The sequence below is a fragment of the Protomyctophum bolini genome (assembly GCF_963924005.1).
Source record: "Protomyctophum bolini genome assembly, chromosome: 14".
Taxonomy (NCBI): domain Eukaryota; kingdom Metazoa; phylum Chordata; class Actinopteri; order Myctophiformes; family Myctophidae; genus Protomyctophum; species Protomyctophum bolini.
The window spans coordinates 9,951,064-9,976,618 of NC_137875.1; the positions used below are offsets into that span (position 1 = coordinate 9,951,064).

Genomic DNA, 25,555 nt, shown 5'->3' on the forward strand with positions numbered 1-25,555 from the left:
CCGAGTCAAACTAAATGTAAGAAGTGCGTGTCAGGGTGGGGGGCTCCGCTCAGTGAAGTGGTGAAAAACGTGGCGTCCGCAAAGTTATTTAATATAAAGTAGCAACACAACCAGTTTAACCAGTTTAACCCTATTTCATACTACGACTATTCAGAAAATGGCCACTTTACGCGTTGGAAATGTTGTTTAATATACTTTTAAAATATTTCTTCTCTTATGGGGTTTCCTGGACCAACACCTTTTCAGACGGGGGTCCACAGGTAAATACACAGCAATGTGGGGGTCCTTGTCATGAGAACATTTGAGAACCACTGCTCTAACCACGTGCAATCATCCAGGATGTTTTATATCCGCTTCTTGCTAAGCATGAATCATGATGTATAATCATTCACACGAGGAAGATTATACGGTCGGTTAATTACCCGGCCCTACAGCCAAGGCATAATTCTGTCCGCAGTGTGGCATGCACACTACCGAGTGCTGCTGATGTCAACCTTTGGCCATGCCATCTAATATGGATTTGTTTCCGAACGTTTATTATGGAATAGCGGTATTGACTGACTGACTGACTGACTGACTGACTGATTTATTTAGGTACAGTACTGTCATTATAGTGAGTTACCGGTAAATGACGTCAATTGGGTGACTGACACTAAAAGCTAAAAAGATGCTTGTTCCAATAGTTGGCCCATTACACATTCAACACTCAAACAACTGATGAACAAGACAACAGTGCTACGAAACTAAACTACACAATATTGAAAAATCAGCATACAGATCAAATGCATGAGGATGTCATTAAAGAGGGTGGCCATGCATGGACAGAGCATTGCTGTGAGTAGGCGTTCATATTCGTCTGTGATATCTGAGCTTTTGACATCTCTCTCCCACTCTTGTCTTCCTCGGTGCAGCTCACACCCATTGGGACCACCATATTCATGGGCTTCATGGGAAATAACGGCGCCACGGACATTGACGACGGGCCCAACGGACAGATAGAATATGGCATCCAGTACAACCCCAACGACCTGGTATGATACGCTAGTCTGAAATAAGTCTGCAAATGTTTTCTGCTTTGATTTTCCCTCCGCTTTCTCTCCCTTTCCATCTCTTTCTGTCTCTCTGTCTGACTACCATGCAGACATTATGTTGATCATTTTTGTTCTCATGTTTTTGTTATCTAGGAATATTGTTCTTGAGTGTAATTTAGATAGCATTTAAACAGTTTATCCGGTATAGTTTCAGTGTACAGATGTTTGCTAAATGTCTAAATTGTAATTATCTCTCTCTCTCTCTCTCCCCCTTCATTCATCTCTCTTCTTCTTCAGGTATCTAACGGGACAGTGGGAGTAGGAAACACTCTCTCAGGTTCTATTGTTCTGGCAGAGAGGCTCAACTATGAGGAGAGAACACGTTACCTGGTCATAGTCCAAGCCAATGTAAGTCATCAATATAAAAGGTGCATTTATGTGCCATTCCAAATCTTCATGCTTTCCTGATCTTTCCCTGATCTTTCCCTCTGAAAATGCATGTTTTCAACAGGTTTTATTCTACTGCTTTGCTACTGAAAACAAGTGTCTCCTTTGCAAAATAAGTGACTCCTTTGCACTTCCAACAGAGGAATCTGAATAGAATTTCCGGTCAAGACCCGGCGACTATTGTGACAGGGAATATACATAGACGGAAATACAATCTGGCAGTCTGCCTGGCTTCCATCCCACAGCATGTTCAAGGGCTTCTGCTGGATTGAAAGGTATCAGTGGTCGGTCTCTTCAGCAGACGCACATAAAAGGCAGAGTTAGATTGAAGTGCTACTTACAGTATGTGTTAATGTCCATACCGTCCATGCTGCCAGTCGACCTGCGTTCTGAGCCAAACGTTACATCGCCTATATTTGGCCACACGTTGGCTTTGATCCAAGGCCTTGTGGGGCAAGCCAGCGGATTTGGATGAAGCAAACTGTAATATTATATTGTTGCTGTCGGGCAGAAACCTCTTATCCCCATATTTGTATATTGTATATTTGTATTAATACCCTACTTGATCATAATACAGCGTCACGCAAAAGCATTGAAAATTGGATATCTACAAACTGAGTTTGCAGATCTGCGATTAGTAACTGTTTTGGATATACGAGGTTTCCACCCGACAGATGATATTTAGATTGTATTTAAAAATCACACCTGTGTGAACCAAGTGGTGCAACTCCACTACACACACACACACCATTCGTGCTCATTGACGTACATCACAAACAAACAGGTACATGGACATTGCGAGCTGGTTGTAGAAGTTGTTGCACCACTTAAAAATGTTATGCTTACAACAGCCCCTCTGCAGCTGTGAACCGTTTAGTTTGAGCTGGCTTCTGGGAAATATAGACACTTTTGGAAGAGTTCACGGCTGCTAAAAGTCGAGATGGCAACGGCGTGTAAAGGTGAACGCAGTGATAATATTAGCATTATTCCAGTTGAGTGGTGTGTAATAACACTTATCCACCTAGTGCCGCTCTGTAAAAAAAAGCTGATTGCGCTGGAAAAAATGGAAGAAAAAGCCCTACAGTATAACCACTGAACCACTGGGATAGGTTGCTTTTTCGTATCTTTTAGTTTTTACCCCCCCCCCCCAACCCCTATTCTCCCCAAATTAATCTTTTAGCCACTTTTCGGTGTGGTCACTACTGTTGTATCACCTGCTAGTGAGGAGCCCCCACCGGGAGGACCTACAGGTAGAGCCTTCTATTAGAGAGTTGCGTCCATGAGGGGGTGGCAGAAAACAGCAGCGGACACCGGTCACGTGGCTCATGCAACTCCACGTAGTGACACACGCTCATAGACTCCAGTGCATGCCGTAAACATCCTGTCCGGGTCTTGGCCCGGCAGTGGCTCAGGGGGTATTGGCTGATAGAGGCCAGATGGGAATGGCAACCGTGAGGTTTCCAGATCCTGTGCTCCTCCTGTCCACATGCAGAAGTGTCCTATATGGGCAAGACACTGAACCCCACATTGCATCCAATGAGTTGGTCTGTGCAAGCTTGCCACCATTGTTGTGGGAAGTGAGGACGCCGGCGTCGACTGTTCGCCGCTTCACCTCCCAATGTATGAATGAATAAACCATTGTAAGAGCTTTGTGAAAGCGCCATGAAAATACAATTCATTATTATTGCAGTGGGTGCATATGTTAATGGTTGTCATGGGGGTGGTGTTGTCTCCTTTCTCTGTTGCCTTATTGCTTTTGCGGCACAGTGGAGGTGCTTTTATTTTTATATATAAATATATATATACCGGTATATATATTTATTTTTTTATGGAGGGAAATGGGGAGAGAGATGGTGGGAAGACACCATGCAGTAAAGGCCGTCAAGATCAGGAGTCGAACCCGTGGCACACTGCCAGACTGTATTACCAGCCAAGGTGCCTGGACCGCTGAGCCACGGCCCAGGCCGGAGGTGCTTTTCTAACCGTGCCTTCTTCATGCACAAAAAATAGCCGATCTAGATGCATTGTGAACTTGTACATTTGCTCTATTTGGTGAAAAGACTTGGTGTACTGTAGGCTGTAATATAACGCTTCAAGTACATTTTAACTGGGTTCTGTAGTATAGTATAAGTATAGAGGGTCTTAAGTGATAATGATGAATTCCAACTACTATCAAAGTATTCAGAGGAATCCTAGGGTGCCACAGCACCCACTGTGAGAAGCCCTGGCCTAGACGCCGCGGTGGTGGGCAGGTACTTTAACACTGTTCCCCCCCGAGTGCCCCTAGGTTGCATTTTCACTGCGGTAATATAATACGTTTATGCCATCACAGCTCTAATACCTAATGGAGCCTTTCATGCACCACTTTGTTTGTTTATCTTAGCATTGGCGTTGAGCTAAATAGAACCCTGCAGAGAAATTATGTGAGCAAGTCTTGTTAGTATTCTGTGGCAGCAACTCGACTTACAGTTTTCCATTAGTGGCATGGAATTGGAACACCCAAAGCCAGACTTTTGAGAATGAATATGTTTTTTTCCCTAACATCCTAAAGGAATCTTTGGTTTTGCTGTTAAGTGGAAGGTAATTCCAACTTGAATCAATACTTTGCTGCTCCACTGAGCTCATGTGCACTGCATGCAGAACGGTTCATTATGTTTTTGTTCTCCTCGCAGTTTGAGGGTAATAATATATACCGGTAGTGCTTTTTGGCCTTTTTAAGTTTCTGCCATACTCACACATAAAGTTGGCAATGTTGATACATTCATCTTCTTTGGAACAGTGTCTGTCCAAACAAGATATCTCCAACATTAAAGTTTTTGCCATACTCATACATAAAGTTGGCAATGTTGCATACCGCATACAGTAACTCCAAAATGTGCATGCGGGTGAAATCAGTCGCCAACTATACCTGCCCAACCCAGTAGTCACTTTGTGTGGCATCGCACGCAGAAGCCACGGGCGAGTCTTAACGGGCCATGTATGTCGGATTCCGGCGACTCAGTCTTAACTGTTGTGTTACGTATTTAGCACCAACATTAATGGCTAAAGTAGCTGAGATACAGTACATGCTGAAATGCATCCCTCCGTCCATACATTAGATGAAGGCTATTTGCGCGCTCACGCACATGTCAGGTCCCCGGAGCGCTGGTTGAGAACCACTGATTTAAACCCATACTAAAGTACTTCATTGACCATACTGGGTTCCAAAAAGGCTCTATACTTGGTCCCTCCTTTTTCACTTTACACTAAATCTCTTGGTTGAAAAGAGCTGATCTACAAACAGTTTTTGCTGAATGCGGTTTACATATCATCGGAACAATACAAAGAGAATTTCACTTGTGCTTCTTTACATCTGTGATGTGATGTGACAATAAGATGATTCATATTCTGACATCATGAAACGCCCAGATTAGAGATGCTATTGAGTTCATTTGGTTCATTTGATTTTTTTTTCTTTTTTTAAGCAGATCATTTCCAACCTCGACCCTCGCAATTAGCTTGAACGAGCAGATTGCCTAATCAGTCACATTTTTCATCTGTGCACACTATTTATGGGATCCTCCTCTAAATGCATGTATGCATAACCCATTCTGACCTGAGATCAGATTCATTCGAGGTTTCCACTGGACACACACTGGTCTGATTAGCACATTCTGACCTGAGATCAGATTCTAAAAATGTCAGTCGTTCTTCGATTTTTCAAAAATAGCAGATCTACAAGCTCATAGCGCGCCACTCGGTGGCGCGCTATGAGCTTGTAGATCTGCTATTTTCCAATAGCTAAAGCATAACATGATGCTGACACCAAAAGGGGTTCCCGGCCAAAATGGGATAAAGGATATATTATGCATAGCCAGGCATCCAAAATGAGATGTAAAAGGATCACTTAATCTAGGGGGCCGAGTCATTTGCGGAGCTGCCATGCATTGGAATATTGATTATTTATTACACTTCCTTATCACATTAAACTTTTTCAGGTTTTTAAAAGATTATTTACTTTGCATTTTAAAGGCTATACTTTTATAGTAATGCGAGTCTCTCCAATTACAATTAGGCTAACGGCACTGGGCATCGTAATTGATTTAGTGAGTGGGGTTATTGGAAAAAAGATATTGGAAATCAAGTTGTGCAAATGAAGCCAGTTTAACTCATTATATTACATTTTAATCTGCTCTGTGGAAGGCTGAGGCCGAAACGTGTTAAGCGTTTTCAATAAAATGAGAATTTGTATTCTGTGCCAGTCTTGCAACCTTTACTCTGGAGTGCATCTTTTCCCACTTTGATGGTATTTGATTAAAGTTGTATTTATAGCTGCTACATTTAAAAGGCATCCAGATGAAGCGCACCTGCTTCTCTTCCTTACCATTTATATTATACTATTAAATATCAGATACATGCTCATAGTGTACAAAGTGACACACTATAAGCTAGATCTGCTATTTTAGAAAGAAATCGTCATTTTGTGCAAATCATCGAATATAATATGTATATAAAAGAATATATAATAATTTAAAACTTGAATCTTTGCTTCTTGGGGACCGTGGAACAAAATATTTTGAGATGGGGGTACTCTACCGATTATAGAAACAGACTTTTTTCAGAATACTGAATTTAGAAGACATTTTGTACAAGAGAATAAGAGATACAATTTAGAATAACTTACTTACTTACTTATGCATGCATGGCTATTAGGCAGTTTGTTTGGTACTGTATACAGTCTGACATTGTTCCATGCAGCTTAGAATAAAATCCAAAGATTTTTAGGAGTAACACTTTTGCATCAGACCAGTGGAGGCTCAATGGATTTAGAGGGAACATTTTATTCTTACCATAACGACCTGGAAATAATGTCTGCCTCCAAGATGCAGGAAAAGGCAAAAAAAGCATATATTCGGATATAACTAGATAAGCTGCATAAGTGCAGCTGGATAGCTTCATTTCGTTTAGCGGATGCGCCGCCTCCGTTTGCCTTTCAACTCCCATGGAAAACGAGGCAGCGAGTATACATGTCCCAGTGTTTCAAAGGTCCTCCGGGGAGCTTTCATTTTATCTCTGCCCGAGGGTGGACCGAGACAGAGGGGGGGGGAACAAAACACAGGCACAGTATTTACTGGAACTCCCTCTTGTCAGAGTTCAGAAACACACACTGACAATGTGAGGCGCAGTGAAGCACTGTGTTGCTCACTTCTTCTCCACAGTACTGTAGCCTACTGTACTGTTCTGTTGCAGCAAATATTATGTCCCAGAGACAATTTTGTTCATATCATACTGTACAAACTGTTACAAGACATTTTGCCACCGATTTTATTTTGCGTGCGTGCATGCGAGTGCAACAGTGTGTGTGTGTGTGTGTGTGTGTGTGTGTGTGTGTGTGTGTGTGTGTGTGTGTGTGTGTGTGTGTGTGTGTGTGTGTGTGTGTGTGTGTGTGTGTGTGTGTGTGTGTGTGTGTGTGTGTGTGTGTGTGTGTGTGTGCGTGCGTGCGCTAGAGCAGATCATCTCACAGCTAGGCTACAGTGGCACACCGTCTCCTACTCTCATTAGACACAGTACATGTCTTGTCTTCACGATGCAACATAACATGAATGAATGTAAATGTCACTCAGCATCTCTACCATATATGGCAAACAGTTCAAAACATCGCCATTCTTTAAAGTTCTGCCTCGCCTTTGGACATCCCAAACGGTCGAATGTTCGAAACCCTCCCACAACCACCCTCCCAACAATCAGTCTGTGTGCATGCATGTCCCAGGCAGCTGGACCACCAGAGAAAGCAAAGTTCCCAGTCTCTCATACTGTCGTCCGGGTGGCAAAGTGAAAGCGCCCTCCGCCTGGAAGTCCACTCGCCGCTCCACCCGTGCTCCGACAGCAGACAGATATATAGCCCGCAGGGAGGTCCACATCGTTGACGGTGACAAAGCGCCCGTGCTGTTCTCATGGGCCTGGACGTCCACCCACGGCCACCGGTTCTCCGATAGTGGACAGGCATACGGTACCACAGGGCAGAGTGGTGTAGACTAGGAGAGTGGCGTCATTGAGAGGGCAGAAAACAGCACTCGAGCGCTGTTCATGCAGCACTGGAGAGTGACGAGGTGAATTTTTAAATACATTGTTTTTAATGAGAGCGGTGCAGATAATATCTGCAAATGTAGGCATGTGTGAAACATGACAACTGTTTACAAGTATTGTACAGTTGTCATGTTTCTACTAAACTAAAGTCACTGTAATGTTTATGTTGTACTATTACAAAAGAAGATCTAAAATAAAGGGATTAATAAAGATTATTACAGCTGGGCTGTTGCCTGAGTCCTGAGTCCAGTGTCCAGTATACTGTAACTACAGTATAGTTGGCTCCCCATAGCTGACCCTAATACATAGTTATAACCTAACCGACATGTAGCATCGGCCTGAGCCCAGTAGTGCCTAAGCCTTCCTGTTGATGTGATCAAGCACGTACAGTAGTCGCAGAATTACAAAAGGCGTTCTAGATCATACACCTACTACATTAACAGTCATAGTTAGAACGGGTGTTCGGGTGCGTTTGTTAGATGTTAAAACAACACGCGCACGCACACACGCACCTTCTCAAAGTTTTGTTAAAAGTCACGAAGAACCCATCAGCTACGGGAACAATTTAACTAAATATTTATTTTTCTGAATGCACACTGATAGATATAAATAAATGAACTGTGTTTAATGAGGTTTTTAGTAAAGGCTGATGTTGGAGCACTCAGGGGAGTCGACATGAGCGTGGGATTTCTGCTATTGCTGCGCTGCAGTGGTGGAAAAAGTACTAACTTTTTTAAAGTTAGTACTTTAAATTATTATTGAATAAGAATTTGAAGGTTTTCAGAAACCTTATATTAGGTTAGGTTTTAGAAGGAGTTTTTAGAATCAGCATGAGGTCTCAATAGTGTCAATAGGGTGTCGCATCGTGAGATGTTGTGTAGATCTGCTATTTTCAAATGTCTGAAATGTATATTCTTTGAAGTCATATTGCCCAGCCCTGATATGTATTGATATAGGCCTCATGAATAATCACAGATTAACCAAGAGGATATTGAATAATGTATTGTGCAGAGGTTAATTGCCTCAAGTGCATTATTTTTTTCAAAAAGCCCATGCCACAGCTTTGAGTCAATAATCCTTATACCATGCCCTCTTATAGTACCAAGAATTAGAAGTAATATATCATATAATAATATTCTTTTTAAATGGAAACTCTGGTTTGACACCATCTTCTCCAGCAGTCAGCTGGCAATAATGACATCATTCTACTGTATGGGGATTTGCGGTTTTATTCCCACTTGCTGTATCATGCCCCCAGGTCCTCTGTGATACCCTGCTATCTGCTATCTTTTTGTACTGTAAACAAATTTTGACGCCACACTGCTTTTGTACTTTTACAAACTACATTTTTCAATGCAGGTCTTTCACTTGTAACTTGTGTATCTTTATCTGGTATAGTAGGAATGAGTCCCCATCATTCTGTGCCAATGACGAGAACTCATACAAAACATGCATGTCTTTTATGTGAAGCGTTTCAAAGAATCTCGGTGGTCTTGTTGTTTGTTCGATCGGGAGGATGGATGAATGGATGGTGAGATCAGCCTGACAATGAGAGCAGAGGGAGCGAGTGTACCACAGCCTGACAATGAGAGCAGAGGGAGCGAGTGTACCACAGCCTGACAATGAGAGCAGAGGGAGCGAGTGTACCACAGCCTGACAATGAGAGCAGAGGGAGCAAGTGTACCACACCGAGAACAGAGCTGAGCCCCAAGGCAAAAAGCTTTCGCTCCATCATTGTTCCCTGCACCCTCACCTGTGGTCACGACACGCGGGTTGTGACCCAAAGAACACGCGACCGCAGATACAAGCAGCCGAGAAGGCTTTTCTCAGCAGGCCGGCTCCCTTAGGCTTAGGGGGTGAGGTGAGAAACTCGGTCATCCACGAGGGACTGTGAGGAGAGCCGCTGCTCCTTTGTGGAGATATAGGAGCCAGTTTGGTGTGGTTTCAGTACCTGGTAAGATGGCCTTCTGGTCACCTCCCCGGGGGAGGGGGGGTCTCTGAGCCAGGGGTCCTCAAAGTGGGGGCTGTGATGCAAGTCCTGTGATGCAGCATAATACTAATATTTGGAATTTATCAATATGACTTCAGTTTAACCACTTAACCCATTTCGACCTGAGCTCGATTCTACAAATGTCTTCTAAATCCTGACGGTTTTCTGAAAAACCCATGTTTCTATGTCAGTGGTGCTCAAACATTTTCATGTCAAGGACCCCAAGAATTATCTGTAATTGGCCGCCGACCCGCGCGCTATGAGCTTGTAGATCTGCTATCTTTAAATAGCTAAAGCGCAACATAATGCTTAAAACACCAAAAGGTGTTCCCGCCAAAAATGGGTTAAACTATAATATCAACAAACCTGTCACATTGTGACCCGTTGTGAGCTTGTAGATCTGCTATTTTTGGTGACTGGGGTTGAATGAGAATCGAAGCTGCATCCTTCTGTTTATCAGGCAACCTCTTTTACCCATTCAGCTGTGGCCCGCCCAATACCCTGCATAAACCGTTGTCAGGAGTCGAATAAAATAACATAGTCTAGTCTAAATCAGGATTTATATTGCCTGCCGATGGTCCTCAATGATATTTACTGGTACTAAAACATGCGAGCACATCACCGCCAGTCCTAGCCTATCACTCATTGGCTGCTTGTCTGTTGTAGAATTCAATTGAAGATCTTGACGATTGCATTGAAAGCTGTTTTTGGTCAGGCTCCGTCTTAAAGCGTGGAGGTTATTCATTGGCACTCAACTCATGTCTCTACCATCTGACAGCAAATCTATCTAGTTTGCAGTGGTGGAAACTATATAAGTAACTAAGTACCTTTACTCAAGTACTGTACTTAAAGGGGAATACCACTCATTTTCAACATTTTACTATGTCATTAATATACAGTACGTACCTTAGAGTTGTTGTGTGGACTGGAGGCCTGAAAAAACATTACATTATGAAGTACATCTTTGTGATGTCACCGAGATGTACTTCATAACGTTACAGTTCTACTTTAACTTTTTTATTATTTCAACTATATTAATGACATAGTAAAATGTTGAAAATGAGTGGTATTCCCCTTTGCAATTTTGAGGTATTTCCAATACTTTTACTCCACTACATCTCAGAGGCAAATATTGTACTTTTACTCCACTACCATTATTTGAAAATGTTAGTTACTATAGTATACTTTGTAGATTTTGTTTATTATTACAAAATATAGGCTACAGTAACCACTTCAGCATTGTATACATCTACAAACTCACAATGCATCACGATGTGACGCATTGTGAGCTTGTAAATCTGCTATTTTAAAAATATTTTCTTTTTAATAAATTGTGAAATGGGTCTTTCTGCATAACGAGTACTTTCACTTACAAGTACATTTTTAATTCCGGTCTCTTCCTTGTAACAGAGTATTTCTACATTGCAGTATTGATACTTTTCCTCAAGTAAAACATTTTAGTACATTTTCCACCACTGCTCAGCTCCTACTGTCTTTTAGATCTGACAACAAATCTAGGTTGTCCCACAGTCAGTCACCACAACTACAAGGCGACTTTGCAGTCGCGCCACGATTGTAGAACCAGTTGAGATTAGACATTAGATATGCTCCTGAAACAGAAATAATGTAATTCCACTTGCAACTCCTGTATTGCGGTACTCTCAACCTTGCCTCCCCCGACACCCCCCCCTACCCCCCCCGCCCATCCACAGTAACTTTTGTTTAATTAATAATGTGATTTTGTCTGTGGTGGATTATTCATAACTCACATCAGAGTCTTTAAGAAATAATCGAGGTAGAGAGTGCACTGAAACAATGTCACTTTATTAAAAAGTCTGGTCTGTACCAAGCCCAGGGAGGAAGCACGTATGCCAGCCTTCAGAAGTATACTGTATGCAGATGTACTACAAAAAGATGGAGTATATTAATACCATTTAACTTGGGGACGTGGCTGTATTTTGTCTCCCTGCTCTCCTATTGAGACGTTTAGATCGTGTCAAAGGTCATCATGTCTCACCTACACGTAGACACAGGATCTGACACGAGTTTGACCTGATGATCTATCCTAGATTACATTTATCCTCCGGCTGAGAAGGCAGGCTCCATTATCTCAATGGTAAATGTATCCTCTGGCTGAGAAGGCAGGCTCCATTAGCTCAATGGTTACACATTTCAGCTCTTGCGCAGTAAACCCGGTTCAAATCTAGGGTAGAAGAGGAAAATTGCACGTTGCAGACAAATTCCACCACTACACTACGGTATCTCTGACTTAAATGTGCTATATAAATCAACTTTATTACTTACTTTAAGAATCCAAGGTGTAATTTCACATTTTAATTATACACAGGACGAATTACCAAATTTAGCGGAGCTAAATTACATGACATCTGGTTCAGGAATGCAATTATTATTTATAATTATACATTTTAATTTGAGACAATACGTGGCGTGCACAATGTTTTGGAGCTGTTCGTGTTCTCATTATCCATCTCTGTGTCACGAACATTCTCAAGGGTCCGTGGCGTGCCCAAAATACTAAAAAAAGTTAAACTAAAGGTTTAAAATTATAAATAAATGCACAGCTCGGCAAAGCTACTGTACAACGGTTACCACAGTAACAAGAGGTCTAGAACTGCTGTGGAGGTCTTTGTTATCGTTTGAAAAGAGTCTGGCTTTTTTGATAACAAGCAGAAGTAATCCGCAGTGAGAGTAGTGTAAGGTTCACAAACTTTTCAGACCCTGACCCTCCAAAATGTTCCCCTGGCCCCCACCCTTTTTTCCCATTTTTTTATCCCACGATTTTGCAACCCATTTTTTTCAAATTGTAAAGGTTTGTGTTCTACCCTCTCTCCCGCGAGGAGGACCACGCTCCGTTCATTGTATGACTGTGAATTGTAAAGGTGTGTGTTGTGCCCTCAGGACCGCGCTCCGTACACTGCCAACAGGCGGACGGCCACCACCACGCTGACCGTGGACGTGTTGGACGGAGATGACCTGGGCCCCATGTTCCTGCCCTGCGTCATAGTCAACAACACCCGCGACTGCAACCCCATCACCTTCCGTGCCGCCATCCCCGAATTCTGGGACCCGGTAAGAAAAGACAGACATGCACAAATTGAACCAACGCAACAAGTTATTTCTGATCCAGTGCTAATTTCGTAGACTAAATCTACGTATGACGAATTTATTTTGTAGTCTGCCTTTTTTCACCAACGAAAAATAAATAAAAACTAATTAAAATGAGATATAGTGTGTATGTCACGGATCTTTCTATTGGCATTAAAATGACAAATTAAACATATGAATAGTGCAGGTAGAAGGCACAATCCACTGTTAATTAGGGTGGCCATGAGGGGGTTTTAAAACCATTTTTGCCTATAAAAAATAGCAGATGTACAAGCTCACTGTGCTGCATTTTTTTTATGTTTGAAAATTATCAAGCGTATTTAGATTTATTTTTTAAATAATTTCACATTTTCTTAACATAGATCTTCTTTTCTGGGGCACACATTTTTGGGCCATACACAATGTTAGGGTCCTTAGGACAAAGGCCATCAGGACAAAGATACAGAACCTTACCCTGGAAAAAGGTTCGTTTCAGTAGGAGTTTTGTCCCCTCAGCCATCGCGGCATTAAACAAACTGCCCCGCCGATAGGATGCTTCTGTACACAGTGGGGAACTCATGTTTTTTTGTATTGTCTTGGTGTTGTGTTTTTCTGTACTATGTGCTGTTTTTGTTGTTGGTGTTGAACAGACCTGTGAAGATGAATATCCTTCGGGACAATAAAGATTATTATTATTAAGTTGAGTTGAAAAGGTTTGAGAACCACTGTTTTATCCCACGCGCATAAAACAACAATGTGTGTTCTCAATGGATGTTCTCCCTGCGACGCTCGGCAGCGCCACGCTTCCAGTTGCTGCTTTGGGCGGCATGCCACAACGTGTCAATGCTGCGTCGCTGCATCGCTGCGCTTCGCTGCCGTTGTGAATGGCCTTTAGCATGCAACAGATGTCGCTGAGTCGCCCCCTATAGTCTCCAGTGTGAGTCCTCAACCTGCCGGCAGAGTTCACCTGGTTGCTGTTACAGCATATTCCTTCTCTGCGACGGAGAAGAAGAAAGCATGTTCAGCTCCGTTGGTTCGGCAATTAGAGCTGAAGTCTGAACGGGGCTTTTCAGATGAGAGCGAAAACACAGCTGGAACTCCTGAAACACGGGAGGGAGAGAGAGAGAGAGAGAGAGAGGGTGGGAGGGAGGGAGGGAGGGAGGGATAAGGAGAGAGGTTGGGAGGGAGGGAGGGAGGGAGGGAGGGAGGGGGAGAGAGGGAGGGAGGGATGGAGAGAGAGAGAGAGGGAGAGCCTTGGGGATGGATGATGTTCTGAGGCCAGACCTGAAAGTTGATTCGGTATTTAATTTCCTCAGTCCGCATACTTCTTCCAATACATACAGTAACAAGCACTCTGCCTGGTCTTAAGACTACACTGGGGGGGGGAGAGCAAGTAAGCATAATGGTTAAAGCGAAAGATGATTAGAGAATGACCATTGGATTTGAACTTGATGTTACTGCAACGTGTGTGTGTGTGTGTGTGTGTGTGTGTGTGTGTGTGTGTGTGTGTGTGTGTGTGTGTGTGTGTGTGTGTGTGTGTGTGTGTGTGTGTGTGTGTGTGTGTGTGTGTGTGTGTGTGTGTGTGTGTGTGTGTGTGTGTGCGTGAGAGAGAGTTGCACGTCTGTGAGAGAAGGTTTTAGTATGCAAGAGCGATAGATTGAATTGACAGAAAGAGAATGTGGTAATAGTCACAGGGAGAGCTATGCAATATACTGTAGATTGTTGTGGATGATGAAGTGTGTGTGTGTGTGTGTGTGTGTGTGTGTGTGTGTGTGCGTGCGTGTATTGTAGAATTTAAGAAATACTTAATGACAGTTTTCTTGTTGAATGAATAATTGGGGAGCTTACAATATTATTACACAATTAGGATACGATCCAGGATACGATCCAGGTTGGAGGTCATATCTTTCCGGCACTCCAGAGCTCCTATTTTGAAGGAATCCCGTCGCTGATTGTGTTAATGGCAATGACGAAATAAAAAGTTAAGCGCCATTCAGAAAATCAGCCTCGTAAAACATTGATAGATTAAGTTTGTCTACTTTAAGTTATAAAATAATACAAAAATGTGTGTCCTGTTTGATGTCCTCAGAAGCATAGTAATACAAACAGTTCTGTATGCGTGCTGACGTGTGTGCCTTGTTGAATCAAATCAGTGCTGTTTATTCCCCTTTCCTTCCCAGAGTCGCCCCCGCATGATGTATAATTAATGATAAAAGGTTTCCAGCCTGCTGTAAGTATATGCAGGTCCTTGGAACCGTCTCAGAGGCCTCGGAGCACAGCTCTGTCATCAGCCCGAGACACCGTTGGCCTTTCTTGTTTCTTGCTCTCGTGTCTTTTTTCCCCTCTCTGAACTTGTGGGATTCATTCCCCAACGAACTGTGCCACAATCAAGACCACACACTGCACATTATCGTATACTAAAGCAGTGGTTGTCAACCCTGTTCACATCCAGGTCTATTATTTATTTGGCATTTGTGCCACGGACCACCATGATGATATTTTAGCCTCTCAGACCCAAAACTAAAGCATATTTGGTTATCACAGTGGTACCATTATAGGAGAGATGACAGCAAACGTTGATCAAATTAACCATCCTTCTACATTCTCTAATTGTGTAGACTTCTTGTAAAACACAGCTTTATTTATTTTTTATTAATGCAGATGTTTAACAATAATTTAACTCCTGAGAGCGTAAAATGAAACATACTCTCTCAAGAGTTAACGATCTGTAGCTGGGGACCACCTGGAACCCCCTCAAGAACGACTGGTTAGTGGTTGAGAGCCACTGTGCTAAAGGCAGGTACTGTATGTATGCAAATATCTGCTGTATACATAGGTTTACACTGCTCATGGCTTGTTTTCAGAGACCTGGTTGCTTAGCAGGTGGGGCCGAATGGGTTAATCACTGGTGTTCCGTATGTGTTTTTATATTAGCTGGTCTCTAGGTTTGACCTCCTCTTCAGGCAATGTGCGGTCGTTGCTATGCTAACATTATATCGGCCCTACGGGGGAATTTGTCTCGTCACATAATTGAGTGTATTGTAATTAATCACAATGGCCGGACACGCATTATTAAGTTGATCTGTATTTGTTTTCTGCCCAGGGGAGGTTCTCTAATGTGGACACGGGGGTCTTCCTGGATAATGAGTGCCCGTAGGAGGGTATTAAAGCTAATCATTGTGCAGAGCCAGAGGGATTTAGATTTAGCGCACCTATACATTGTAAAATGCGGAGAGGGTGGTGGTTTAGGGAGAGCGAGGGGTGGGATTACTCCAGAAGCTGAGGGATATAAATATACCCTTAAGGGAGCGGATTTCCTCTCCTGCCAGAGAGAGCTGCTATACTGTAGCTGTGCGAAAAGGAAGCATAATATTGTCGCTGTCAGAGGTGGTAAAACCCTGTATGTCCAAAACTTTTACTTTTCAGTAAATGTTGGATGGAAGAAACAAAAGAAACCGTGTGTACCGAATCTACCAGATTGGATCAGATGTAGTTGTTGTTTAGTCATTTGTTGATACTTTTCCTTTGTATTCATGAAAACACCATGCACACTTTCATTTAAAATAAACTATGAGCTTCACAGCTAGAAGTTCCGTGGTTCGATTCCCGCCAGGGGGCGCTGTGGGCACCAGGGGGCGTGTTCTCGAGTACATCCACGTATGTTAGTGTGAGACGACGTCGTATGAAATGCAAAAAAAGATAATAAAAAAAAAGAAAACCTATATATTATGAAAGACGCACTGTGAGCTTGTAGATCGGCTATTTTCTGCTACTTTGGCGACTTGGCGTGACATATTAATTTGGGGAAAGAACCAAACAAGTTGAAATATAGCAGGTTAATATTTAGCAGGAGGAGATGGCAGGTTTTCTGCCCAACACCAACCACATCACAGAGGCCCAGAGCGTATTATTCACATGTCCTCTGTATTTTAACATTGAGTTACAGACTTACCGTGCGGCAGAGAGGGGAGATGCGTATGCCAGTTAGCAGTGGTGTTAAAAGTACTCGAGTACTGTAAAGTTTTGAGGTTCAAAAGATTGTTTCATATTGAAAACTTGAAACGGGACATTCTGCATAACGAGTACTTTTACTTTTGGTACTTAACCCATTTTGGTGTAGATCTACAAGCTCATAGCGTGCCACGAGCTTGTAGGTCTGCTTTTTATTTTATTTTTTAATCGTGAAAATATTTATTTCAGAAAACTGGAGGATTTAGAATCATTTTATTTTAGGTCAGGCCTAAATGGATTAAAGTACATTGATGTCATTTGATGACGTACTTTGTATCGACGTACTGAAGTACGTTTTGAATTACTTCTACTTATTTGTAACAGAATAGTTTTACATTGCCGTATTGCTACGTTTACTGAAGAATGCGATTATACACTTTTTCCACAATGCCAATTAGTCTGCATGATGCCCTCCTACATGTTGCAGTGACACAATGCCAACCCATCCACGGAGTAGCCTTGATGTTAGGGAGGTTTGGAAGGACGGCGGAGGGCACAGATGCCGCAGCATCGGGGCATTATTGACTGTCATTTCACTAATAGTTGTACACACAGTGTATGCTGTGGATTGTGGTTCATCGCACATGGCCTGCTTTTGTTTGTTTTTAATTAATTCCAGCAATTCTGTCTGCTCTTGTCAACAAACGACATTTTGTCGCTGTCGGATGGAGAGCTTGCATCATGTCCAAAACTGTTCCTTTTATTATGCTAATTGTTTTAACCCATGTGCGACACGAGGCCGATTCTACAAATGCCTGTAGTTTTCAAACCTTCTTTCTTAATTCAAAATGATAAAAAAATGTCCTGGGCGGTCCACGCACCTGCTAATCCAGCATGACAGTGTGTAGCGGGTTCGAGTCCCGATCACCAGCAACTTTGCTGTGTCTTCACCCCCCCCCCCATTTCTCTCCCCGTTCCCTACTACTGTACAACTATCAATAAAGGCAAAAAGCCCCCAAAAAATATATATAAAAAAGAAAAACAGCTAAAATCTGAAATGACACAGAGCTGCTTTCCTGTTTTTTTTTTTTATCCCACAATTTTGTAACCCATTTTTCACCCCTGTGTCAATTATCTAATGTGATCCTGAGCTCTACACACCCTCCGCCAACCTAGTCCCCGACTCCCCATATATGGGGGACATGGGGAGAGCAACGGACTTGAACTCCTGCTTCCTTCATGCCTGAGTGTCCAAGTTGCTCCTTTACACCTGACAGGGGGGAGTTTCCCTGGTTGGACGTAGCGTGTGGAAGGAACACGTTATTCCGACCAGTTCCTTTCCCCTCCATCAGGCGCCCGGCTGGCCAGGGGGAGGTTTTTAATGGGTTAAATTGTGAAAATAGCCAGTCTGCTATTTGAAGTACTTTTGTCTTATAATGAAGACATGGGAAATGCAAGGTTTCTGCCCGGCAGCAGATGCTTGGCTAATGGGACTGACCACGCTGTGGTTGGTTTGGGTGACTGACCCCTCCTCATTATCACTGCTTGTCCTGCAGGCTAAACTGAAGCCCCTGAACATGACCCCTCCTCATTATCACTGCGTCTGCCTTGCAGGTTAAACTGAACCCCCTGAACGTGACGCCTGCGATCCGGGCAGTGGACATGGACAGGAACATCCAGCCCCCTTCGGACAGGCCTGGCATCCTCTACTACATCCTAGTTGGTAGGTGGTGTGAAAGTATAACCAAGTACAATGTTGATTTTTTTTTTTTTACGTTCTCTGACTACTTGTGTATGTACATTTTGATACCGATACTTTTGTACTTTTAGTCAAGTGCATTTTTAATACAGGACTTCTACCCGGAAGCCTATCTAGCCTATATATATATAGCCTATCTACATTGCAGTATTGCTACTTTTACTTAGTAAACATGTCGACTGTGAGTACTTCTTCCATCACACACGGCTTTACTGATGTGTTTGGCACATTAGGTTTATGGGGGAATGTCATGGCTATAGCTGAATGGTTAGAGACAGGCCATGTGGGAACAAAGAGAAGGTCACCGGTGTTGTCCCTTTCCCCTGAGCAAGGCACTTAACCCCTAACAGCTCCCTGGGCGCTGCGCATTAAAGCTGCATGATCCTAGTAGTTATAAGATGGGTAAAAGCAGAGGACAAATTTCACATCATGTTGGGAATGTGTCCTCTGCATTTTGTCTGTCTGTCTGTCTGTCTGTCTGTCTGTCTTCTTGGTAAGGAAGCCAAACTCCCAGAAGACTGCACTCTGTCGAGTGTACAGGTTTCAGAAACGCTGAACGTCAATATATTCCCATTTACCATCAATGAAGTTATAGCAGCCACCAAATAATTGAAGTCATCTAAAGCTTTTGGTCCGGATATATTCCAGTATTGATCTGGAGAAATAAGCAATTCCAATAGGGTGCAGTATGCACCCCATTCCAATATCTATTGCTCAATCTCTGCAATCATACCTTCAACACACTCAAGGCACCGACTATATGGCATAAAAACCAGATCATCACAACACCTAAGAAAGGAGACCTCTCATTAGCCAATAATTATAGAGGAATTTTCCTTAATGCCAATTGCTGCAAAACTTTACAACAAACTCATCCTTAATTCTTTCATTTTGTTTCATAAAAAAAGTATTTCATATTATAATGTTTGTAATAATTTATCTGTTCAATAAAAAAAAACATCCTTAATCGTCTTATCCCCCTCGTTGAGCCTCTACTCCTTAAACATTCAAAACGGATTGAGACGTGGTAGATCCACTTTGAGTCAAATCCTATGCTTACGTACTGTAGGGTTATTGAGGAATCACAGCTATGCAACATCGATCTCGCACTAGTCTTTGTTGATTTCCCAAAGGCTTTTGATTCAGTGGACAGAGCCAACATGTTTGAACTTCTTAAATTATATGGTATCCCCAACAAAATGATCAATGCCATAAACGTTCTATATAGTCAGATGATACTATCAATGATAAGGGCTACCAACTACACCCTAGGAGAAGCTCTCGTCATCCTGCTAAATACCTAACCGACACTGACTTCGCTGATGACATTGCGCTTATCATGCAATCATTGGAATACGCTCAGGCTCTCCTTCAGTCTCTTGAGCAGGCCTCCAACTGTGTTGGTCTTTATCTCTGGTCAGACATGCATAAGATCTGGTCATCCCTGCTTAATAAGATGTTAAAAGTAAAAATATTTCTACTCTATGGCTCCGAGACATGGACACTTTCAAAGAAACAAGAGATTTGGTTATAGATGGCACAGCTAAAGTACACATTACTGTCTGGTTTCCTTGGCATGAAAACACGTTTGAGAACCAGTGTCAAAGTGTGTGCCGAATCCAAACAAGTGATGAATGTTGATTGCAGGTTATCCACCGACGTGGGCAGAGTATTTCACCCTGAACCGGACCACTGCAGAGCTCCGTGTTCTGCAGCCCATCAACAGAGACGAGCAGCACAGATTCACCCTGGTCATCAAGGTGAGTTCTGACGTCTTGACGGGTTCCTGGAAATTCAATGAGACAAAGTGAGAGACATCCTTTTTTTTTTTTAAACATCTGTTTATTATGATTTTTGGCATAGAAGCATTTCAGTAATTATTAACGATAAAATTACAGATCGGACAAAAAATAGCAAAAAACATACAAACAAGAGACTTACAATAAAATGAGACAAAACATAACTCAAAGAAAAAGACAAAAACAATAAAATTATAACTGACAAGGCTGATGATTACACGGCACTCCGAGGACAGAAACAACATCACTATCAATTCTAAAAAACATTTCTGATATGAAAAAGAAGACATATGCATACATGTGTACCCTCATAGAAAATACAAACATACATACAGTATACACATATCAAACATTAATTAGATGACATTACGGGGCAGAACTAACAAGCATCTCAATAATGGGCGACCAGGTTTTTAGATAAAGGTTTTCCCTTTTCGACAAGGTGAATCTGTCTCCAATTTTCTCCATATGCAGCACTCCTCCCAGCTCCCTTAGCCACATGTCAACTGTCGGAGGTTTATCCGATTTCCAGGCCTGTAGTATTAATTTCCTAGCTAACAGTGTTGCGAGCGAGATGGCCTGTGCCTCGTATTTGTTTTGTACTTGATCTGGTTCCACCACACCGAAGAGTGCAACTAGAGGTGCCGGGGGGAAGTCTCTTTTATAAGCTTTAGCCAAGAAATCAAAAATGTAATTCCAGAAACGTTGCAATTTATGACATAGAAGGAACTGATGAGACAAAGTCCCTTGTTCCGTTAAACACTTTCCACACATGGGAGAAGAATCTTTAAAGATTTTGTTTAATTTAGTTGGGCAATAATGCAGCCTATGAACAATCTTAAATTGAATCAGCGAGTGCCTAACATTGATAGAGCTATGGTGAATGTTGGTGATACAATCCTCCCATACTCCATCTGAAATCTCTATGCCCAATTCTCTTTGCCAATTGTCCTTAAACAAGCTTGAGGATGGGTTAACCACGGTCAGTAAGGTGTCATAAAATTGAGAGACTGCACCTTTTTCAAAGGGCTCAGTGTTGAAGAAACTATCCAAGACTGGATGACTGGGTTGTTGTTCATATTGTGGGACATGTGTTCTAAGAAAATGTCTCAATTGCAAGTAACGGAAGAAATGTGATGATGGGAGCCGGAAGGATTCTCGTATTTGTTGAAAAGAGGCAAGATAACCTTTACCACAAGTGAGAGACATCCTTGAAAAACTTGAAGCACACAATGGCTTCTCTGAGTGAAAAGCTGGATTGTCCAATGCATCTGAACAGTGGAGGAGGAAGTCATTGTTGTGAAAATGTGATGGTTGCAGATAGTTTTGTATGGTGTGCAGACATCCTACCTACCTTGAGAACCAGTATTGTAATTGCATTAGCAGACACGAAGTCCACCTTTACCCGCTCTGGCAGTGTGGTTAAAACCAGAAGATGATCCCAACCCTAGCCATATGAAGGTAGCATGATGAAGTAAAAATCAATGTGAAGTGTTGGAGAATGGAGTGATAATTATGAGAATAATACAATAATGTCAAATCATTATCATTATTATTATTATAATGAGTTTGGCTTCGCTACATGGCCAGTCTAGGTAATAATGGAAAGGGTAAAGTGTGTTTACAGTTTATTACGCCACCTGCAGCTCGTTTATATTGATCTATTCTCATTCTCTTCACATGTTTGTCTTATAAGGCATGTCATGGATTTCCATTAATTAATTAAATTAAATTTTTATTTTTTTAACTATCAATTATTTAAATTAGCCTTTGATTATTGTTCTGTCCCATGCATGATGATGCACCATCTAATTAATGCCTCGGAAAAACAAAATTGGCCCGAGGCCAAAGTTAATTGTAGACCTGCTCTAGACAGTATTCAACATGCATCAAAACAAGTAATAATCATGTTTATGTAGATTGGTTAATACATTTTAAAAGTTGATATTATAGTTAATGAGTATCTATTCTGCTCGTTCATAAATTAAATTATATATCTATGACGTCAAAACCAGAGCACTCAGAAATCTGAAGAGATACTCAGAGCATATTTCTGAATACACCCTATTTACTTTGACCTATGAAAAGCTTTTTAAAAAATCGGGTAGAATATTACCACACGCAGCTATGCGTTTGAGGTATTTGCCTTATGTTTATCTGTGGGGTAAAAGTAGACAAAACACCCGGTTATCTTGTTCACATTTTTCATGATCTTCACCGTGCACGTTGTTCCACATCGAAGAAAATTCACATTTTATGTTAACTTTCTTTTGTCTTTACCTGGGTGCACTAAGCAAGATAATCTCAGCCCTTGAACCTTATCTCCAACTGGCAACTGCTTGTTGGTGTCTGGGAGAGAAGAAAGATGTTGTGATTTATGGACTCGGCAGTTTAGGCGAGGCTGCCACACTCATGAATCCTAATTTAGAGTGGAGCCGGGGATTTCCTGGGGTGCTGGTGCAACGCCGCCTAACACACTGAAGTTCACATTCCCATACTAACCTTCACATGCCCCTGGGCAGCCTGCATGTTTAACACACTGAAGTTCACATTCACCCATCACTAACCTTTACATGCTCCTGGGCAGCCTGTATGTTTAACACACTGAAGTTCACATTCACCCATCACTAACCTTCACATGCCCCTGGGCAGCCTGCATGTTTAACATACTGAAGTTCACATTCACCCATCACTAACCTTCACATGCCCCTGGGCAGCCTGCATGTTTAACACACTGAAGTTCACATTCACCCATCACTAACCTTCACATGCCCCTGGGCAGCCTGCATGTTTAATAGGGATGCCGCCGAATAATCGATTTTTCGATTATGTGTTGCCGTCCCCAAAATCGATTTTAATATTTCATAATCGAAAATCGAAAAAAAACAAAAAACGTTTTTTTTCTTTTTTTTTTTTTTTTTTATAGTTAAAATATAGGCTAATAAGTAATGCTGCATGATATATCGAACATATATCAGAGTGGAGAATCTAAGTATAAATCAAGTTGAGCAAAGCCACTCTGATCTGCCCCTCTATCTAACAGACACAGTTAACGATCGCTTGTTAAGTGCCTGCCAGACAGACAATCAGATGAAATGAAGGCAGGTGTAGACTAGAGTGTAGACTAGTGAACTGAACATGTTCTCTTTATATCAAGTAATACATACCAGCCCCTTATGAAACTACTTCTCCCCAAATCCAAATGGATTTCATTTTCCATCCTGAATGGCACTGAGAAGATCTCCACAAAGGTTTACTCATCAAAACTGATTATAAAACTGTAACCATCAAAGCATGCACTCAACATATAATGGTTATGTGACCATGGCATGTGCATAATATAAAATCATAGAAGTTTTATCTGATATTGATTAAAAAAATTAAAAAAACAAAAAATAAAACTTTTTTTTTTTTTTTTTGGGGGGGGGGAGGGGGTGTGTGTGGGGGGGGGGGGGGGGTCGATTAATCGATTATTAATCGCCAGAGCTTTAGAATATTCGATTGGGCAAATGGTCACCATGTGGCATCCCTAATGTTTAACACACTGAAGTTCACATTCACCCATCACTAACCTTCACATGCCCCTGGGCAGCCTGTATGTTTAACACACTGAAGTTCACATTCACCCATCACTAACCTTCACATGCCCCTGGGCAGCCTGCATGTTTAACACACTGAAGTTCACATTCACCCATCACTAACCTTCACATGCCCCTGGGCAGCCTGCATGTTTAACACACTGAAGTTCACATTCACCCATCACTTCACATGCCCCTGGGCAGCCTGCATGTTTAACACACTGAAGTTCACATTCACCCATCACTAACCTTCACATGCCCCTGGGCAGCCTGCATGTTTAACACACTGAAGTTCACATTCACCCATCACTAACCTTCACATGCCCCTGGGCAGCCTGTATGTTTAACACACTGAAGTTCACATTCACCCATCAATAACCTTCACATGCCCCTGGGCAGCCTGCATGCTTACCCAGAGAGGAGAGGAGGAATAGAGTAGACCAGTTTTCACATCAAGGTCCATTATTTATTTGGGCCACCATGCCTCACAGACCCAAACGAAAGAACATGTTGTTGTTGTTGGATAAGATTTTGTCCACGATTCTATGCTGTAATGATGTGCTACCAAAGGAGAGAGTACAGGCAAACATTGATCAAAGTAACAATTATTCTACATTGTGTAATTGTGGAGACTTCTTGTAGATTAAGCAATGCAGTTGTTTAAGAATAATTTTACTCTTGGGAGCAAAACATAAAACCAAAATGCACCTGTAAGGGTCCATTTGGTTTCATTTCCCCCCTAGGTCCATAGCGCCTGTAGTCTGCACTACGCAGACTGACAATTACAAAGTCACAGCCCATGCAGTGACCCGCCCCAAGCTTAGGCAACAAGCGTGAGCAGAGAACACACGATCACAGTGACATGACATCACAGAAACCCTGATATTTCTACAGTGTTGGCAATGCAATCAGTACAACCACAGCCTGCCCTACAGTGTTACTAATAAGACAGAAACATTGAAGATATCGTGATGTGGGAGAGGAGAGGAGTGGAGTGGTCTGGCTGCGAGTGTTAACACATGAAAATGGTGTGTGTGATGAGCATTTTTGCAGCTCTCAAGAGAAGATATTGTGCATGGTGGCTACAGGAAGAGAAACACTGACTGCTGAGTTAGAGAGTGAGTCAAGGTTGGGGAAAGTGGAAGTCAGTGTGAGAGAGATGGCAACCCTATCCAGCTGAGTCATGAGAGAGAGAGAGAGAGAGAGAGAGAGAGCGCGACAGAGAGGCACAGAGAGAGGCAGAGCATTGCTGTGGGACTCGGTGAGGCTGGAAGGAGCATAATTAGATTTGACGTATTAGTATTCTGGAGAGCGCTCTGACACAGCACAGCATGATATTCCAGCCATGTCCAAAACTGTTACTATTCAGGAAAGGCCATGTGCTCCAGTGGATCCACTGTAGCCATTATTTAGTTAGTCTCTTGTTATATCTTTATGAAAGCCACAGACACACTTTCAAAAGAGAAGACTAAGAATTAGCTAAAATAGCCGATCTGCATGCAAGCTCACAATGCAGGTCATGCATTGTGAGCGTGCATGCAGATTGGCTATTTCCGCTACTTTGTCCTGCCCTATACGATAGGGCGATGGCTTTCAACCCTTATTAGTATTCGGCATTTGAGCCGCAGACCACCATTTGATGAGATTTAGCCTCTCATACCCAAGACTTACAGTAGAATATCCTCATTATCCTTGGATAAGATATTAGGAGATATAACAGGAAATGTTGATCAAAATAACAGTTCTTCTACATTCTCAAATTGTGTGGACTTATTAAGTAATGCAGATGTTTAGCAATTATTTAACTATTAATTAATAATTTAACTCTT

General features: G+C 42.2%; 1 protein-coding gene across 1 annotated transcript in view; it reads left to right on the forward strand.

The window, feature by feature from the left end:
- Window positions 1–25,555, forward strand: part of LOC308328207 (protocadherin-15-like) — a gene marked incomplete at both ends in the record, with an annotated part of 276,193 nt that overhangs the window by 87,463 nt on the left and 163,175 nt on the right. The window contains 5 exons of the mRNA XM_080781948.1: window positions 912–1,031; window positions 1,329–1,439; window positions 12,454–12,624; window positions 18,205–18,313; window positions 19,997–20,109. Coding sequence (XP_080638074.1) covers window positions 912–1,031; window positions 1,329–1,439; window positions 12,454–12,624; window positions 18,205–18,313; window positions 19,997–20,109 — 624 coding nt within the window. The remainder of the gene's footprint in view (window positions 1–911; window positions 1,032–1,328; window positions 1,440–12,453; window positions 12,625–18,204; window positions 18,314–19,996; window positions 20,110–25,555) is intronic.